The sequence below is a fragment of the Euprymna scolopes genome, chromosome 17 (assembly GCF_053919585.1).
Source record: "Euprymna scolopes isolate OS-2025 chromosome 17, ASM5391958v1, whole genome shotgun sequence".
NCBI lineage: Eukaryota > Metazoa > Mollusca > Cephalopoda > Sepiida > Sepiolidae > Euprymna > Euprymna scolopes.
Genome location: NC_136498.1, coordinates 25,539,948 through 25,562,375, shown reverse-complemented (window position 1 = coordinate 25,562,375; position 22,428 = coordinate 25,539,948). Strand labels below are relative to the sequence as shown.

The window sequence follows — 22,428 nt, the reverse complement described above, 5'->3', positions numbered from 1 at the left end:
GAAATTTAAATCCAACGTAAACGAACACGTTTTTTTTTTCTTGGGCATGGTCCCAAATAATAGCCGCGTACGTCTAAGTAGCGATATGCTTTGCTAGTGGTGAATGTGAGTAAGAAAAAAAATTAAAAAATGAGTAGAGGAAGACGAGCAACGTTTTTCAGAAAGAGGTTTTGGGGAGAAGAAAAACACATCAAGACAAGCGATTAAAGAGAAAGACAGAAATAACAATATCTAGAATAAGAAGGGAAGTTACATGGAAAAAAAAGTCGCCTGTTTGTGTGTGAGCTCATAAACACAGCGATGGTTCCGTCTTTTTTATGGCGGGTGGGAATCTAAATGTTGCGGGTGGACAAGGAATGGCGCAGAAGTGTTAAGAAAGCATCAATATACATAGCAATATGTCGCCGAATTGTTCGTTTGCACCTCGATGCTTCGTAAGATCAAACCGCATATTTTATGCAGAGTTGCCCAAGTGCGCCCCCGAGTACCTGACGCCTACAACGTGTGACACCTTCGGCGGGCATCTGTCCTCAGATTTTAACAGCGCGCGTTCTGAACACGCTCCTGTACTGTCGTCCTCCTCTTTCTCTCTCTCTCAATCCCCCTTTCTCTCTCTCTCTGTCTCTCTCTCTTTCTTTCTCACCATTGTCTAACACACTTCTTTTAAGGATGTGTATTTCGTTAGTTGAAAATTTGTATCAATTGTTTTCCCTTTAAAATCATACTGTTTTTTAATCAGATATGTTTCTTTACACACACCCCTTCCCTCTTTTCTTACACCTCTCTCTCTCTCCCTCTCTCTCTCTCTTTCTCTCTACTATGCATAGCTTCCCTATTTCTTCCTGGCACCCCTTCTTTCTTGCTCTCTTTGGATATCGGTGTCTACCCTTTTTCTCCAAATAACGTTCTCTAACTTTCTCCTGTTAAAACATATTTTTTTCTTTGAAAGTGTGCAGCAGTTATCTCTATAAAATTCTGCTATATTTTATTAACAGTTTCTGTGTTCCCCCACATCCCTCTCTCTTTCCTTCTGTCTATCTGTCTCTCTCTCCGTCACATATCTCTCTTTCTCTTTTCTTTTCTGCACTATTCTGTCACTGTCTCGTTTTAAATACATAACACTCTACCTCTTTCTCTCATTTCTTTCACTCTCTTTCTCATGCGCACGTTACTTATCTTTATGTCGCTTTCTGTCGCTGGCTTTTCTCTTTCTGCAAGTCTTCCATTCCTTGCACTTTCTTCCCTCTCGTGCGTAATCTTTTCTTTCTCTATTATCATCTAATGTTCCTAGTCTAAAAACATCAATATGTTCGATCCCTTTCTTGTTCTTCCGTACTTGCATAATTTTCTAGCCTTAAACTTAAACAATACCTTTTTATAAACGTCTATGCCCTTTCTTAAAATTGTGTACGGATTATGTACATTTAAAAATATATGGTTCCCTTTAAACAAATCATGTTCTCTACACGCAGCTCTTCCACTTTCCTTAATTTTCTACCTAAGCCCACTTTGTTATTTCTTCAGCAGGCTTTCCTTGCTCCTAACCCCCTGCCCCTGATTGATAAGGCATTTTTCTCTCTTTTATTTTCTTTAAAATTCTCTATTTTTTCTCTTTAAATGGGTCTAATTATTTCTTTGAAAATTTCCACCAGTTCTTTTTCGCCTTATAATTTTCATCTTTTTTTAAAATTTAATAACAGTTTATTAATGAATTTATTCCCATACTATATACCAGACTTCCATCCTCATCCTCATCACACACTCTCTTTACGTTATCCCTTCTTGTCTCTTCTCCATCTCTCTTCCCATCATGCTTTTACAGTTCCTTTTTACATGTATCCATTTAAGCGATGAAGCGATTCCAATATTTTCACAATTCTAACCCAAATAGCCATTTCGATTCTGACTTTTTAAAAATCAAAAGTATATGATTATAGAATTGCGTTTTGTTTATTTCTGAATTATCGTAAAAAAAAAAAAAACCATATGTGCATATATTTTCCCAAGCTTAACGATTACAATTTTGAGGATTAATATATCGATTTTAGTTTTACTGGTAGATTAAAACAAGAAATATGTACCATTTTATCATGAGTACCAGCATTATAAAATTTGTAATGTTTTTACCAAAAAAGAAACACAAGTAATTAATAAATCGGTCTCAATTTTTTTGATTTCGATATTTGTTTCGATACTCCTAAAAGTTCCGCTTTGTCTTATTTTCCCATTTCGATTCTTTTTAATCTCTAAAACATTGTATATTTTGATAATTTATTTGTAATTTAAAATTATGCCTTATATTGTTAATAAATCATTTTCAAAACACTCGTCCTGTTTGCTTTCGCCATCTCTTTCTTTCCTATCTCTTTCTCTGTGTTTCCTCTGTTTATGCCTGATTCTATCTGTTTCTCCTTCCAAAATGTGTTCCCGTCTCTCTATCTTTCTCTTCAGAATTCCTTTACGTCCTCATTCCAAAACCCTTGCAAAGAACAACTTACTGTAAAACTTGCGGTGAACGCTATGTTTTACGGTTGTTTTAAACTTGGCACGGAAATCTAAATTTTGTTACGTTTTACGTCCAACTAACCATTCACATTCGACATGTCAACTTTTCTTGGTTTTCGGGTAAGCTGACAAGGTAGGGGTGTTTATTCCGAAAGCCGTTCTTAACATGGGAAAATTGGGCGGTGTCTATTCCAAAAGCGTTTCTTAACATGGGGAGGTCGGAGGTGTCTATTCCGGCAGACATTCTCAACATGAGGAGGTTGGGGGGTGTCTATTCCGAAAGCCGTTAATAATATGGGGGTTGGGGGCGTTTATTCGTTGTACGCACACACGAAAAGCTACAAAAGTCCATATTTCCACGGTAAGTTGCACTTATATAAAATCTTTTTAACAAATACCGAAAAGATATACAAAATTGACTTTTAAAAATTAAATTATTTTTTTGTTTATAAAATTGTCTAAAAAATTATATATATATATATATATATATTATATATATATATATATATATATATATATATATATATATAACGGCTAAATACGGACCAAAAAGCATAATGAATTACAAAAATAAAAAAATTAAAAGAAAAGGTTATCAAAGCTAAATCGAGGAAAATACGATTTAAAAAAAAAAAGTCATGAATATGACAGGGTAGGAAAAAAAAAGCAGAAATAAACGGGGGAAATTACATAGAGACTAAATTAAGTCCAAGAAGATTTTCTTTTTGCTTGCAAAGAGAAGATCTCAAAGACTTAATAAAAAGAGTCTCTAAAATTTTCAAATGATAGGGCGAGTGCGACTTATTAAGAATCGTAAACATGTCAGCACTGAAATTCGTGGCACACGCATGGTTATTTATAAGATGGTCGCAAATCGCAGAAGCATACGTATTACTCAGAACATCCGAGGGTGAAAAATTTGCATAACGAATCTTTGAAGGCAAACGAAAATCTAATCTTTGCGATGTTCGCCCAACAAAGTGTGCACTGCAACTACATTTAAATAAATAAATAATAGAATTATTATGGTGGGGGGCATCTTTGCGAATAGACGGCAACATAGGTGTAGTTGAAAAAACAACACGCGGGTTCGATGCAAAATAACACCGTTCAGAAATGTTTATCGTAAACCAGATTTTACGGGTCTCTATACGCGTTGGGACTCTTTTTGCCCTATAAAGCATGAATATAATTTAGTCAAAACTTTAGCACATAGGGCCTTGATAATTTGTTCTGACGTTAATTTGGATGACGAACTCAAATTTATCAAGAAGACCCTTTGTAATAATGGTTACACCTTGGATATTGTTGAAACTACTATCAATAAGAAAGTTTCTAATTTTCATAAACCCAAAGAAATTATAGCTAATAGATGTCCTGTGTACCTACGTCTACCCTGGCTAGGTAACATCAGTGGCTGTTTTGCTAAGCTAATTTCTTTGTCTTGGTCTCTATTTAGCCGTTATAAAATTCTGTACCCCCTGAAAAATGTTCATATATATATATATATATATATATATATATATATATATATATATATATATATATATATATATATATATAGTACGATTGTTGGATGTTATTCTTTCGATTACTTTCGATTTTGAAGGTTAAAAAAAAAGATTAAAACGGGACGAAAGTTACATTTTCCGTTCCATTTTTATAACAACCGTAAAACAGCGCGTTCCCCGCAAGTGTTACCCAACTTAGTTCACCCACCGTCAAAAAATTATGTTGCTTATTTATACTTTTTGTTATTTATATTTAAATTTCCCTTTAATGTTTCTATGATTTCGTCTATAATATAGCTTTGTTTTATAGTGTGTCTGCGACGTAAAAAATGACGCCATACTATTTTCGTTGTATATTAACTTATATAACAAATTTCTACTTCAGGTCATGTAGAAAATAAAGTCCAAATCTTATTGATAAATGGCACTAATACTTCAGGTGAACTACTGCTGATGTTATTTTCAACTTATATTTACTGCAAATAGCATTGCAATTGAAACGTAAAGAGCTACTATGAAGTAAGAATCATTTACATGTACATCTGAATTCGATGCCATGTAACAAGATGATTGTTCACATTACATTTACGCTTTACATCTTGCTATAGCCACAGGAAACGTCAAGCAGAGAAGGAAATTCCATAGAATAGCTCTTCAAGGGGATAAACTATTAGAGAATAATGTCTTACCGGAGAGAATAATCTCTTACCGGAAGCTTTATATTGAAGCGGTGTAATTTTCCTGATTGCCGGCCTTTCCTGATGGTATTTACATTAGGAAGCAGAAGTGCACCAATATTATAAGAGGAAATTCCGTGGTAGAGCATGTATTACAAGCACTGAGATGAAATATTGTGACGATGCGACAGAGAATTGCATTTGATAGACAGAGTTCAACCCCGACAAACCCGACAAGCTACTAAGTCTCATCCCTTTACAGTAGAGATCCCTAGGTGCAAGAAAGCCTTTTACTCCAATAGTTTCTTCCCCAGAACTGCGGGTCTTTCGAACTCCCTTCCGGGATTCTGCTTTCCCAACTGCAATGATATGCAGAAGTTCAAGTGTAATGTTAACAAACATCTTTCTACTCTTCTCCCTTCATAATGACCCCGCTAATTAATTCCCTAATAGTAGCCCCCTGCTTCAAAGTGGCACTGTGCCTTGTTTGGGGTGAAAATTGAATAAAAAAAAAAAGAAAAGTGATTTCTCCTGAGAAACACATAACAATATAAACAATTATATTTGCCATTACACACAAGATATATTAGCAAAACCATATTCTTTTTAGTCGCATATTTATGCTAATATATATGACGACGTGTCATTCACTACGTTGCCCTCAAAAGTGAAAGAAAAGCCTGAGAGAATTCTCTTGAAAACAGAATCAATACTAAACTATCGTCAAAAAAGAAGGTAATATCTGAGTGCATAATCACATAGCATTAAAAAAGATAGTGTAAGGGTTATTCCTTCAGTAATGGCTCCTATATTTCATTTCGCCCTAAGATATCAGAGGGGGCTACTAATTGTATTGTTTTGATGATTAAACCTATGCATTCATGACCTGAAAGCTCAATCTCTCTGTTGCAGATATTGACAGTGTAAGAATTTCCGAAAGTAAATTTGTCACGGACGTGCTTCAGAAGCAGAAATGCGCCATGCAGAAAAAAATTGAACTGATCAACATTCAGCAGCGTCTGTTGAATGTTCTTGATTCCGATGCAGTTGATGTCAATACGGTTAGAATATGGAATCGTCATTTTCAGTATAGCTACTAATATGTGCGTGACAAAGCGCGCAGGGGGTTTTTATGGTCGAGGCATCGTTCGTTGCTGACAAAAATGCATTGAGAATGATCGCGAATATGTAGAAAAATAAATTCCGGAGCAAAATATCTCGCTCGTTTTAATGTATTCCTTCTATCTTCGTAGGTCTCTAGCGTTTTATTTTTTTAATTAAAAAGAGGAAGGCATACTTTTTCGGAAGATCCTTGCACATTTCCCTTTCTAAAAGCACAAGTGACTAGGGGTTGTATAGCCATATAACATATACTACACTCCCTCCCTTCAAACAAAGAATAGAAGTAAGTCACATTATAGATAATAAACACGAACAAAACAGGCAACAACCCACCAACCGTAATAAAGAGCTCATAATATCTGCAAAGACGACATCATTAACCCAGAACGGATATGGCGCTACCCTTTCAATTAAAAGGATCAAGTAATACAGAGGGGATTAGTTTCATGGAAACAGAACATATATAACATTAGACTCTCCCAAAGTCAAAAGAAAAGCTTGGCAGAACAGATTCTATAAAAGGAGGAGTATAATGTCTATGTTAATACTCACGTCGATTTTGACGCATAAGGTTGGTCTCAACAACTAAATTGTTCGGAAATCCACATATATGGTTTGTTTATAATGAAGAAGGCTTTGTGCGAAACCAACTATTTTGGAACAACTGCTAATCTCAGTCGGTGTAATGCCTACCAAAAGAAGTGTTTTACACCAGAGTTTTCTTCTCGAATATGTATGTCTTAACGAAGACTGAGAGCACATCATTAGCAGTGAATTAAACGCGCATCTACATAGTAAACCTTGAAAATTTCTACATCTTGTGAGAACGGGTGGTTCAATGTGATCATGCTGTTCACATAATGAGCATAGAAAAGACAATTTTCCCCACAAAATAGGAGGTCATCCCTGAGATTTTGGTATCTTTACCATTTGTAAGGAGCATAGTTTGTGTATGTCGTCGTATCCGTCTGTCAGTGACATTGAGACATTTTCTCATTTTTACATCGATTTATATATATATATATATATATATATATATATATATATATATATATATATATATATATAAGAGACTTGTCACATCTTAAAAGACAGTTCGTAGGTAAAGTAAAAAATATTTGTAAACCAGAACATGTCAAGTAAAATTTTATTAAATGATAAATGTATTTAGTTATTTAGTTTTTGATTACCGTTACATTCAAAGACGACTGTTTTTTTTTTTTTTACTGTTTTTTTTTCCTGCATTTAAGATGTTAAAGTCATTACGGTTTAAATCCTCGCAGAGTGAAGAAAAAGCTCTGTCAAGCTGTAACGATGTGCAGATTACCTTTTAGTCGGGTAGAATTGTTACGTCCAGATAAGTTTGCCTTTTCGTTGAAAACTTCATTTTTCAAGGTAACTATCTCTCGTTCTGTCTATCTATCTATAGCTATATCTATGTCCTATAAAATTCTATACAGTACATAAACTTTCTCTATCTAACAATCTATAGCCAAATCTATAATCTATAAATTTCTATAGCAAACCCCACTCTCAGTAAACGTTTACTTCTACTTGTGCTGCTACCATTGTTTAAAGGCAACATGCATAGCGCTGATTTACCCGACATAGGTCCAGTAAAAACAGACAAAAGTTTATGGAAACTAGAAGTAACAAAGAGGAAATATATCAATACCACTAGAAAACGCATGGAAGCGCAGAAAAAAAACCTGTGGTTGGTGGTAAATCTACAAGTGTAGTAAATAATGGCCAATCAACAATTCCCACATTATCTAACAATCATGAGGCTGTTTGCACGGCAACCGAGAAAGTTAACATGCCTGTTCGTCAGTTTACCACAAACTCTACTTTGGACCCAGCAAACCACTTTCTCTATGATTTTCCTTTGCGGACAGAAACACCACTAGATGATCTAAAAATCATCCCTGCTTAAGTACATGATATAATAAAAACCTAGTCACCTCAAACGTATGTAAGCCTGATCTCATCCAGGCTGTACTATTTAAAAATGCTCCGCTGAGGTTCCTCTAGTTCTCTCAAACCTCTTCACTAAATGTATTGACGGATCATGCTTTCCTGACTGCTGGAAAACTGCTTCTATGGTATCAGCTTACAAGAATTCTAGCGAAAAAAACTGACCAATTAAATTATCGCCCCATTAACCTCCTCCATCTTTTCGCCAAAATAGTTTGTCCATAATTAAGCTCTTGTCCACCACCTTCCAGTTGCTAAATTTCTGCCCGAACATCAATATGGATTTAGGTAAGCCCGTTCGACTGCAGGTATCCTAACTGTAATCTCTGATCGGATATACTATGCACTGGATTAGGCAGGGGAGGGGAGGGCAATAGCTTTAGCTATATTAATGTCTAAGGCTTTTGACAGAGTATGGCACGGCGGTCTTCTCAGTAAAATCAGATTCTATTGTATTACTGGACAAATACGTAACATAATTGAATTCTTCTTAAGCAAGAGAAGAATTCAGGTTGTCCTCGACGGTCGTACGTCAAACAATATGATATCAATGCGGGTGTTCCTCAGGTGTCGATCCTTGAACCTTTATTAAACTGATATTCATAAAGGACCTTGATAAAATAGTGTCTGAGATGCGTATATATGCTGACAACACCACGCTCTATAACAGGTACGAGGGGAAAACAAATGAACACATATCCAAGGCAATGGCGGAAATCCTATAGAGTAACTGACAGTCTCGTTTCCTTTAATAATTACAAGAAATTCTCAACCGCTAATAACTATGGCTAAATATATATTGAAAGTACTTCGTTCAAACCCCTCGGCTTGACGTTCACAGGGAAAATGAGTTGGAGCAGATACACCGAGAGCATTGTCACGGCTGCTGCAAATAAGGTGGGTTCGCTCTACTATGCTAGAAAGTTACTTTTGCCTGAATATATCCTTTACCTCTACAATATCAACATTCGCCCATGTATGGAGTATTGTTGTCACATTTGGGCTGGTACACCTGCTACTTTTTTTCTTATTCCTGGACAGGCTTCTAAAAAGTCGCCAACTTGATAGGTCCTGAACTGTCATTTAAGCCTCAAACTATGTCCCATCATCAAAATGTTGCATCCCTTTGCCTGCTTTACGAGTATTTTAATGGTGAGTGCCCCAACGAACTACAAGCCCTTGTACCCCCTCGACGTAATTTCCCCGGGATAACAGCAAAATCCCACCCCTACACAGAAAGTGGCACTGTGCCGTGTTCAAGGTGACAATTTAATTAAAAAAATCTATTTATGTATGCATATGTATATATATATATAACAGAAAAAAAATAAAACTGTTAAGTTGAAATTTACAATCAAAAGTTAATGCTCGACTGAATACGCCGAAAAATAATTTCCAGTGTAAATTGTTTTTTGGAGTATTCAGTCAAACAATATATTTTGGTTGTAAATGTCAACTTTCAGTTTTAATTTTCTTTCTCTTATAATAAGTGCTACTCTCTATTGTTTATTGGGCTATTTATTTTGTTGGGATTAAATTATCTAATATAAATACTGGTATTTATATTAGATTGAAGTTTACCATTGTATATCAAGTAAACACTACATCCTTTTGATTTTATTACATTGTTTATATATATATATATATATATATATATATATATATATATATATATATGACTACTTCAGTTAATCACATAAATTAATATACGAGAGTATAGATTTATGCGTAAACTTCAAGTATTTACTTCAGCAGTGATCAATACGTATGTAAAGCTAGGTAGGAAGTTATAAAATATATATGGCGATTAAGCTACACAGAATATTCCGCGTTTCATCCACACTAGGATTCATCAGGCTTACAACTAAAATTTATTGCTTGACTGAATACTTAAAAAAATCAAGCCTGACGAATCCTAGCGTGGATGAAACGCGGAATATTTTGTGTTGCTTAATCGCCATATATATTTTATAACTTACTATATATATATATATATATATATATATATATATATATATATATATTGTGTCTACGTAGGTATGTATATATGTATGCATAGTGTTTCAAAGCATAGTTTTAATAACTAATTTGTATAAATAATTTATAATTCTCAAACTGCCTCTCATAGTTTGACCGGAGAAAGCACATATTTATAATTTCTATTAATATAACATGGAGGAGAAACAGATCTCCTGCATGATGTTTGAAATTTGAGTTTTCCAAATGTTCATTCGAAATACACTTCTAACTGGAGTTGAAATTACTCGGTGCCAAATCAGCGGAGTCAGCATATAAGAAAGGATAATGATAGAAAATACGAAGAAAAAGTAAAAAGAAATTATTTGAAGAACTAAATTCCTAGAATTTAAAATCAGCGAAACATAGAATTATTATTTTTATGAAAAATATATTCTTTTTCAGTTTGTTGATTTTGTAACGCTTTATAAAATTCCCGGTTGTTCAAGTTTCATTTTAAAATCTATATTTTCTTCGTTTTGTCTGTCTGCCTGTTTATTTGTCTAATTGTGCACCCTTTTCTCGTAAACTCCTGAGGCGATCTTGCGACAATTGTGTATGGACTTTGTTATGATAAGGCGGATCGAACTGAGTATCATGCAATTCGTTCGATGCAGAGTAAAAGATTAATAGGGATCAATAGCATTAAAATGTATAAAGGTTGGGACGATTTACCGGAATCAGAAATCAGAAGAAAATAGGAACTTTTTGGAGTGTCAAGATGGGTATGGGAATTAGAAAAAAATTGGGTCTAATTTTCGATTTTGAAACGATTATTTTTATTTTTTTAATTGATAAGAAAATAATGAAACAAACACAAGTTTATTGATTAATTAGACGTTCTTTTTTATTTCCAACATCAGACTAAGGGCCACAGAATGGATTAAAAATACCAAGCCATAATATTGATTCTCAGTCTAATTTACAAGATGATACAAGATACAAAACTGCCGCCCTATAGAACAAAACACTACAGATTAATTTTAAAACTTTTATTGAACTTTAAAAAAAACAATTCAGATAACTTGGTTATGTAGTAGAGCTGACATCTATTCAAAGTAGCCGCCTTCAGCCTCAATTATTGCCTCGATACGGATCCGGAACTGGGGGCATGTTTTCTCCACAAGTGCCGACGGGAGCTTGACGAATACTCTGCGGATGGTAGTTGTATTAGTTTATGTTGGTGCTGTTCTCGACGTATGAAACACGAAGTAGTCTAGCGGGTTCAGATCGGGGGAGAAGCAGGGCCAGTGAGAGAAAGGTACACAGTCGTAAGACTCCTTCTGAAGCCAAGCCTGGGTCTCTTTGAACTTGTGGGCCAGCGCTGAGTCCTGCTGCCAGCGACCACCTGATTGCATCATGGGATCACCACACTCTTCATATCCTGATGTTGACTTTAAGCCGACTTCGAAGATGTAAAGTGGCACAATGCCACACCAATACCATAACAGTGAGCCTTTCGATTCGTTGAGCTGTTCCCTCAAACGTTGAACCGTCCAGATTTGCATTTTGAGGGTGCTGGAAATGGTCTTTTTGTCATAACCGGAATCGGTAGAGAACATGAATCGTAACGCGGTGCCTCTATAATCGCGATCGTTACACATTGTGTCACGTTCAGATATGATAGAAGGCTTCTGTCGCTCTTGGGATTTGTACACAACTGGCCAACCAGTGGATCATCTGAAAAACCAAAAAGAAAAGCGTTTTTCATCAAGCATAAGTGTAATGATGTCATTTTATTAGGGCGACAATTGTATCGTTTCACTTTGTATATCTAGATCTGTGTGTGTATGTGTGTTTATGTGTGTGTGTGTGAGAAGTTGTTCTCGATGGACTGATTATTTTTTTAATTTCACGCAATAATAATTTATGTATATATGTTTTAGATAGGGCTTGCCGGTATGCCCTCCGATAAGTATACAAAATCAAAAATCAAAAATATCTTACATAAGAAAGAATAGTTTGATTTTGACCGGAATGCACATACAGCGAACGCTGCAAGTGTATTTTAGAAGTTTAGTCACCGCATTAGCAGAAAGGGACCTGTGTATGAATTCAACATTAAGTTATTTTCTGATACATGCGTAATGTTATGACCCTTTAGGCTGTGATCATAGCGTATTATCTGTTAACTGTGGCAAGCGGGGTCAATGGTCAAGACATTATTATTATTGTTATTGTATTCTTATTAATTGATTTGAGCGACGGATGGTCGCTGGATCAGTTATTATGATTAGAAGAATAAACAATTAAATTACGGAAGAAATGATTGGCGTGTGAATCGCAAAAGGAATGTAAAAATAGAAAATACACGTAAACATTATTTTGGGGTTTTGAATAAACAAATAACTAGCTATGGATTGGGTTGGTCTGAGACACGTAATTAGGTGACGCAAGAGAACACGTGATGTAGTTAGTTTTGGAGAGATTCAGGGAGTTGAGGATTGACCACCAGAGCGGACAGACGTCTGGGCAGGGGTGGACAGACAGCTAGGAGCGGTTTGTAAGAACAGAAATGTAGACGAACTGCAGATCCTGTGAAAAACTTTCGAGACAACTGTAATACATTTTTATTATAAAAATATAAAGAGTTGTTTTAATGGTTTCACAAATAAGAACAGATGACTCAAGTGGTTGGTGCTGATCGCTTCATGGTTCGTCACGGAGCAGCGGGAGATACAGAAGAACTCTTCAAGAAAAAGGTATGAAGCATATATTATTATTCTTATATATGAACTGTAAAAATATCCCGTGTGATAAGTCTGATACAACATGACTCAGTTTACACGTCAATATCATGTCCTCCTAGCTAAACAACATATGATTTATACGTTTATTATCTGTCCGTTAAAAGAACAATATCTTGCATCCACTAGATAACACATGACACGTTTTAATATATCATCTCCTCCAATATAAACCAAAATCAATATACAACACATGGACGAGTTCGAAATAGCTGTTTCTGCTTAAAGCACAACTAAACCATGATAATTTTTAAAAAGAATCATAGAGAGATCCAATGTTGTTTGGAATTGAATGCAATCCAACAAATCTTCCACCTTCCAATCATTTTATGATCAACAAAATCGATAAACTCGCTCATTTTTATCAAATCGATTGGTTGCCTGATTTACTTAGGGACCTGCCCCCAATTTGTACCCTGAGGAATATTCTCATGCCTCCCCTGTAGTTGCTTAGTCCACAATGCATTTTAGTCACAAGGAATCTACTGTTGAGTTCATAAAATTATCTGTAAATAATTATTTTCCCTAAAGATTAAAATGCAGATGTCAAGTATTATGGTTTAATTGTGCTCTAAAGAGAAACATTCATTTCGAACGAGCTACTGTTTTATAAAGCACTGACTGTTAATTCTATGAAATTATTGTTGCATAGTCACTTGAATAAAAGTTAAACATAGAAAAGGCAAGTATCATGGGCCAATTGTGTTCTAAAAGGAAAATTCTATTGTCAAAATTCGACATCCTTTTGTAATAAGAAATTTTCGATTATCAAATTTCGATATTTATCGGACATATACCGAAATAAAACTCACGTAAGAACACTTTTAGACACATCAAGTACCTTCGTGTTGAAATAAAATAACAAATCCAGCCGTTTCCTAGTCCATAGGGGACGTACTCGCATACACACCCATGCACACAGGCTAATTTCCTTTTATATGACAGTTGAGACGATTTTATAACATCAATATTAGGTTCACTATAGTGTAGTCTAGATTGCAATTTATCGTGGATAATGTCCCCGCAGAGAGGAATGTAGATCGCCGTTGGTTGCAGGCAATTAATCGATTGATTTAAAGATTAGCGATTTCTTTGATTTCAATGATAATAAACTTATTGGAAATGCAGAACCAACTATTGATCCATATTAAATTCTGGGCAACGTTGGGGTCTCCCTAATGTAAAGAATAATTAGTACTAGATCAATAGTTAGCGGGTGCGTAATTTTCTTCTGTTTTGTATGACATTCTATTTAGTAAGCTTTAATAGCGACAGACGCGTGCAACATCTGAGTTTAAACTTGGATGGATATTGAATTACGGTGACTTGTCGAATTTCGCGTATTTTATGTCTTCCAACGACGCGCCGATAACCGTTTTTTTTTTAAATTTTTTAATCCGTTGCCACCCACTTTGGCCCAGAATAACTTCTAAATGTAAATAAAAATTAAGATACGATTAAAATAAAATAATATAAGTTATCCGCACGAATGTTTTATTGCAGTTTGATCACACCGTCCAAAACCATCAGGACTTCTCGTTAGCGAGAGAAGATCAAATTTTTGGAACAAGTTATCAGGGCGTATGAAGAACGCAACTATGTAGTGTAAACAGATCTTGAAACTAATATTCGCGGATTTCCTGATTTTTTTAAAGAATATATATTATTAAAAAAAGAAAAGACACGTTATAGCCCCTACAATAACTCAGAATTAAGGATATACTTTACTTTACAATTACATGTAGATTCTCAAACCTTATTATAAGGAGCATGTAAGCACATACACTTGCGCACATATATTTACATACACACATACATTTGTACACACACACACACATATATATATATATATATAAGAGAAACGATTATATATATATAAGATTACATATATATATATAAGATTACATATATATATATATATATATATATATAAGAGAAACGAAATTAAATCTGTAAGTTGAAATTTACAATGAAATTTATTATATATTATTAAAAAAAAAAAAGAAAAGACACGTTATAGCCCCTACAATGATTTAGAATTAATTGTTGCATTACTCTTATATAAGGATATACTTTACAATTACATGTAGATTCTCAAATCTTATTATAAGGAGCATGTAAACACATACACTTGCGCACATACATTGACACACACACACACACATATATATATATATATATATATATATATATATATATATATATATATATATATATATAAAAGAGAAACTCAATTAAAACTGTAGGTTGAAATTTACAATGAAATTTATTGTCCGACTGAATACTCCAAAAAATAATTTACAGAGGAGCTTGTATAATATGCTCTACTCTCTATTGTGTGTGCATTGAGCTTTTTTATTTGGTTGAGATTAATATATATATATATATATATATATATATATATATATAAATATATATATATATATATATTTACCAGTGGTGAAAAAACCGGACTAGGGTGCTCAATGTGTAGCCAGAGCAGTATATAGGAAATTTATTACTGTGAGTCCAGAATGAGTTTACATATTGTTTCAGCTATAGGAAGATCATCAAAGAGAGGAAATATCCAACTAGCATCGTCAAGTCCATGTATGAATTCTGACGATGCTATTTTGATATTTCCTCTCTTTGAGGATCTTCCTCTTGCTGAAACAATTTGTAAACTCATTCTGGACTCACAGTAATAAATTTCATATATATATATATATATATATATATATATATATATATATATATATATACGTACTGAGTTTTATGTTAGATTGAAGTTTACCACTGCTTATATCATGTAACCACTGCATTTTCTTTTCATTATATATGTATATATATACATATATACATATATATATATATATATATATATATATATATATATATATATATATATTATATGGAAAAATGCGCGCATGAAAAGTAATATTCTTAAGATTTTATTAAACCTGGAAAAGTAAAGGACAAGAAATTCAACCTGGAAAGGTAAAGAACAAGATATTCTAGTAAAGTAAAAAATAAGAATTTTTTAGACTTCAAATATATCAGCTAAAAATAAAATTTTAATATTGATAAATATTTTATTTATTATTTGCATATGTTGTTGTTTATTGTTGAGTTAGAAAGGGTGGCAGTCGCTGGATTGAACTTATTTCCCCCCTATCATTTGCATATATTTATGTAGTGAAAATTGTTTGAATAAAATTTATTCATTACTTAGTTAGTAGATGGAATTAATAATTTTATAATTTACATAAAAATTAATAATTTTATTATATCATAATTAGGATCATTTAATTCTTTCTAACTCAACAATAAACAACAACATATGCAAATAATAAATAAAATATTTATCAATATTAAAATTTTATTTTTAGCTGCAATATTTTAAGTCTAAAAAATTCTTATTTTTTACTTTACTAGAATATCTTGTTCTTTACTTTTCCAGGTTGAATTTCTTGTCCTTTACTTTTCCAGGTTTAATAAAATCTTAAGAATATTACTTTTCATGCGCGCATTTTTCCATATAATCCATGATTTTCCAGGCATTGCTATTGTATTAATATATAAATTTATAATATTTATTAATGATTGTCAAACAAAATTAGCTCTCAAACACACATTTATGCAATATTTATCATTCAACCACAGTAGTTCCGGGCCAGGGTCTCTACCGAGACTGCGGTTCATGAATTCGTGATCTGTATAGAGCGTAAACTAACAAAAAAGAAGATGGCACTCGGTGTCTTTTTAGATATCGTTGGAGCTTTTGACAACATACCCTTCAATATGTATGTTCAAGTCGCTACGAAAACTCAATGTGCCACCAGTACTCATCCGATGGATTGAGTATATGGTGAGGCACAGAACAGTTCAAGTAGAACTACTGAGGGCAACTGTTAAAAGGGAAGTAGTTAAATGAAACCCCCAAAGTGGGATTTTATCACCATTACTATGGAACTGTATGCTGAATCCTCTTTTAAAGGAGTTTAAAAATAGGAATATTTATGCCCAGACTGATGCTGATGACATCGCAGTGCTGGTCGCGGGTTCAAAAGCATCATTGGTCAGACGCATTGCCAAAATGGGACTATATGTTTCATCAAATGTGATAACGAAAAATTTGAGTTCATTCAAAGAATATGTATATCATAGAATTCACTAATATTTTTAATCGATAAATTCACCATTTTTGCTATAAAATCATAAGGAGAGTTTAAAAAAATGAGTTATTAAAAAAAAGTTCGGTTTTTAATTATAAGAAAAAAACGATACACGGGATTGAACCTAAAATCTTTCCACCAACCCCCGGTACTCTAACGGTTACGCTAACATGTCATATTGGCAAAATTGCAGTAAAAAATATTTATATACAAAAAAAGTTATGCAAAATAAAAAAAAAGCGTTAGTCACTTATGTACTTACTCTCCTGTTTGTGAACCCACATATTTTGTTGTAACTTTTTTTTCTACTGAACCAATTTTCGAAATTTCTTTTCAAAACGTAGCTAATTACGTATTCTATCCAACTATATAACCTGTTTGAAATTTGGTTGCGAACGGAATTAGTGGTGGGGGTTTGAATGTGTCTCGATTCATTCAATTTCGGACTTAAGCATATATTCAACCACTACCGTGGTTGAATGATATATATATATATATATATATATATATATATATATATATATATATATATATATATATGATTATGTTAAAATAATTATAATTATACGCTTTGTGTATACAGATTTATTTTTAGCAACTGAAAGTATACTAAATATAAAAAAGACACTATCGAAAATAATAATTTGAGCAAAGATGGTTGTTGGAACAAGCACACATGGTGAGTCTCATATAAAACTTATTTTGTTCCTGCATTGTCGTGCATTTTTTCTATTTTAGCAAATAAACTCTGATTTTCCTGACGAGCATATGTACAAAAAATACAATATTGACTTAACGGTTTGTTTCTGCATAACGAAACGCATCTGAAAAAATGTACTGAAATGTTTTCATGCTCGAGGGGCTGCTTTGCATGAAAAATAAATATTTGGATCTCGGAATGTAAATATATATATATATATATATATATATATATATATATATATATATATATATATATATATATATATATATATATCCGGTTATATATATTGGTTTCCTGGAATTAAATTCAATAAAACTCGCGTAATCATTAAAGAGTGATCAATGCAGGACAGGGCTAGTATATAGTCTGTTTATTATATAAACATTGTTGGTTACATATGTGTGTACATGTTTCAGTGGAGCTCAAATTCAGGAACAACTCTTCAGCAGACCAATATCGGTTTTCAATATCAGTGATGTTTGGTCTAATGAAGTGTTGTCAGTGAATTAGGACTCCACTGAAACATGTATGCATCTATGTAACCAATAATGTTTGTATAATAAACAGACAATATATGTATGTGTGCATGTGTGTGTATGTGTGTGTAGGTAGTGTCGTTATTTTTTAGATAAAACCTTACAAAATTCCGAGGTATTTATAAATTAGTGCTCAACAACACATAGAGGAGTATTACAGTATAACATTCTTTATTTATAAAAACGGTATTGACTACAGATGTACCTATCCGTATACGCTGTTATCTTCTTTTAATTCTTTGTCGCGATAAACTTCAAGTAAAGGGCACCAGTCTAAGTTGACACTTAGGAAGTTAGATATAGAAAGAGATCGCAACTAAATAATATATGCATATATTTTTGCTACTAACATTTTATCAATAAATGAATAAATGCTATATATATATATATATATATATATATATATATATATATATAGTATATATGACTATCTTCACATAACACAAAAAGATGGCGGAAGTGTGGAAGTAAGGCTTTGGAAGTCTTTTTACTCGAATACGATGTTCGGCATGTTAAAAATATGCCTTTTGTTGTAAAAATCTAATGGAAAAAAACATCTGAAGAAGTTGGTGGGGACAGGATAATTTTATGGACACATAAATCGTAAAATTGCCTTCCCAGTAATGAAACAGCTGTAATGGAAAAAATCCAGGAAATAAACGAAGGTTATAAAAACAGAAATCGTGAGCCTTTGAATTTGCAACAAAATTTTTCACTATATACATATATATATACATATATACACACACACACACACACACATATATATATATGTATATATATATATATATATATATATATATATATATATATACATATATATATATGACTGTATACATGGCGTACAAATACACAGACATACGCAAATATATGTGGTGTGCACATGTGGGCTCTGCAATTAATATCGACAATGGAAATATTATCCGCAAACAAATTTCATTTGTTTCAGAAAATGATTTGTGCGCAGGAAAGTGGGCGAGGTCGTCCTATACCGCAGAGATATTAAAGCGTTTGCGAGGTGCACCCCTTGACATTGGTGACCCACCTCCGTCAGTCTTTCTCGACAATTCGCTCGAGACACAAACGTTCCTTTCAAATATTTGATACCGCCAGCTTCTCTCGCCATTCCGCCTTCAGCTTCGATACCCAACAAATTTAATATTGCATTTTTTTTTTATTTTTCATTTTATTTGTATTCATGGTGTTTCCTTCTTTGCCACCCTGGTCCGTCATGTTAGTTTTTAAATATATCGGCCTGCCACGCCTCGGTTTATTTTTTTCTAAAAAGAAATGTAGTTGATAAACGATTAAATGTATGTATTATATTTAAAATTCGCACAAACATCTATATGAAAAGTCATATCTGTTTGTCGGTCTGTCATGCGTAATCTTGAAATAATATGTAATTTAGTCTGTTAGACTCCTGTCTCTAATTCGATTTTTACTTATGTCTGTGCATCTCTATAAGCTAAAGTTAAGTGACAGCCTATATTCAAGGGTTACCCGAAGGCTCTCTTTTCATTAGCTGTTACAGCGAGATTAAAGGGTGGGGGCGCCACTCGATTTCCATGATTCCTCCACTTGCTCTTGTACCTTCGCTTACAATGCTCTCCCCAACTACCTTTTAAGTTTTTCGTATAACTCAACCGAGGTTTGAACGAAGGTCTCCTGGTTCATTTAGGAATATTATCAATGTACCAAACATGCAACATGGGCATCTCTAATAAAATTACCCAGCAATGATCAAAAAGAAAATGTAGGATAGTAAAAGTAATTATAACAAAGATGGTAATGAGATTAGACCATGGGGGTAAGTTTACATCGCATTTAGTATGTCACTGTGATTGTTTTGTTAATTTAAAGTTTCAGACAAAACGAAAATATTACCGTTTTATTGTTTGTAATTTTGTTATGCGCATTGAGAAATGTATTGACTAGTAAGTGTCCATTCTGTTTGTTTTATTTATTACGAAAATCCAATCATATTTGAACAAAATTGTTTTAAAAAGTTTACCTGATTTTATAGGATATCAGGAAGTGACAGTGATCTAATGGTTAACGACACGCATCGACGATATCAGTGTTCTTAATACGATTCCAATTTGGTACACACAAATTATTTTAAATTAGGACATAAGCAACTTTCTCCTGGCCACTTTCGTAAATATCCGAGGTCTTTCTAGAAAGATGTCTGACAAGAAAATGATCGGGGGAACAAATGCCAACAATAGAATCTTTGGATTCATACAATATAATAATGCTATAGTATAAGAGAGGATTCATTTATGATATACATAATTGTATGTTGCTTATAAAGACGGCTTACAAAAATATTTGCTTGACTCATACATGTAACTAATTGCCATCTTTCTAAAAAAGGGAATCTGGGTATTAATCTGTTAAAAATACTTTTAGAAATAAATTCATTTTATCGGAGAAAATAACGGATCCATGTGAACGGGGGTTCTGCTCCCATTACGAATGACTGGAAGTTAGATGCATCTGTAAATCTGAATGTAGGATGGGAATGTGGACTAAATTTGTAGACTCGAAAACAAGAGCCTATGTGCCAAGCCCCTATGATATTGGCTTAGAATCTTCGTTATTAAACGTGCAGTTTGAATGGACGTATTATATCTGAGATACGCCCAAGCAGCTAAAAAGTGGGTCTCTTCGTCGATTGTTCGGCCCGTCTGAAGTTTGATATGGTATTTAATTTAGTCTGCTACGCTTAAGTTTCTCATGTTTTTAAAAAAAAAATATTTTAGGTAAGGATATTTATTATTTGGAATATTCAGACTAAGCTTCTCATCTTGGGTGTTGGTATCACAACGTTTCGGTCGATGAAAGAACCGACCTTCTTCATGTGTATCTTTTTTGTTAAACCCAGGAGTCTTTCTGTCGATTTCTAACGGTATCCTTTATTTACTCAACGATGCTTAGCATACTGTCTTTCCGTAAGTGTAAGTTCGCAAAAAAAAATCTCGTGACATAATAGATAAAGTATTCGTAAAGTTATAAGCAAATACAATCCTCAATGCGGACAACACTAAAAATACAATTGTGAATTACTTTGGACTTGTACCGAGTCATGGCTGACAGAACGAGAGTTTGTTAGTCCCGTGAATAAAATAGAGGGTTCCGTTCGAATTCCGTCCATATTTCCAGGTTTGAAAAGATACACTAAAAGAAAGTGGGGGTTTTCATCGACCGCCATGTTAAAATATCGCTCAAGATGCGAACAGTAATCTGACCAACTCAAATAAACGAGTTTAAGATTCGTGTCCGTCTTTCGCGTTTAAATATGAAGTAACACTTTTTAGCCGGTATTCGATTTCTTAAGCGAAAAGGCAGAGACACCAGCCGGTTTGTATGTGTTCATTGCACATGATGCTGGTGAGACAGAAGCTTATTTATTTCTCTTGGCGTATTTTATCCAAAATGTTGATAAACTCGTTGTGACATTTTTATGTATATTTTTCATTGTGACATTTTTTCTTATATATTCACCCGTGCCGTTTTTACTGTTGCTATTTTGATTTGACCATATTTCCGGTATGTTTTTTTTTATATATGTCTTATTAAAAGCATATATATAATTGTTCAAAAGTATAAATATTTATTCATGAAATTTGATGGTATATTTTTTATTTATTGTATTTTTATTTTTATTTATTGTAATTTACTATAAAATGATCGCTCGTCACATTCTAGTGGATTACATAAGCTGTCATGAAAAACCGACTTTTTACTTATATTTCTGATTGTGATCTTTAAATTCCTGTTTTTTTTTGTAGTTTGAAATAAATATAAAAAAAAATAAAAATTAAAGAATCATTTTTAAAGCGAGAATTATGCTACGTTTCCCGATTCAGATAACGATTCCAAAATTTCCGAATGTTTAGATTCCCGATTCCGATTAATCGTCTCAAAACGAATATAGACATATACAGCTACACTAACTTGATATAGACATATACGCATACACTAACTTGATATAGACATATACACATACATTAACTAATATAGACATATACAGATACACAAACTTGATATAGACATATACATATACACTAATATAAACATATACACATACACTAACTTTAATTAGACATATACGCATACATTAACTCTATATAGACATATGCACATATATTAACTAATATAGACATATACGCATACACTTACTAAATACTATACACTAACATATACACATATAACTTTATATATAGATTTTTTTAATGTCTGCATCCGATTTAATTTTATTATCATTTTTCTATTATTATGTGCATGAGTGCGTAACTGTGTTAGTATAGGTGCGTTTCTATGTGTGCGTGTGTGTATTCCCGCACTAATGCCCCCTTTCGTATTGTTTTCTTTTGTTGTGTTTGCCGCAGAGAGATTTATGCGCGTGAAACGACATTGCGAGTGACAGCCACATTCATCAAATGTTTGAGCAAGCGGTCCATATTTTGGAGCGCAT

At 33.3% G+C, this 22,428-nt stretch overlaps 1 protein-coding gene across 1 annotated transcript in view; it reads right to left on the bottom strand.

Moving 5' to 3' along the window:
• Window positions 1–10,632: 10,632 nt before the first annotated feature.
• Window positions 10,633–22,428, bottom strand: part of LOC145297075 (uncharacterized) — a 214,829-nt gene continuing 203,033 nt past the window's right edge. The window contains exon 2 of the mRNA XM_080143305.1: window positions 10,633–11,485. Coding sequence (XP_079999431.1) covers window positions 10,981–11,409 — 429 coding nt within the window. The 5' untranslated portion in view covers window positions 11,410–11,485 and the 3' untranslated portion in view covers window positions 10,633–10,980. The remainder of the gene's footprint in view (window positions 11,486–22,428) is intronic.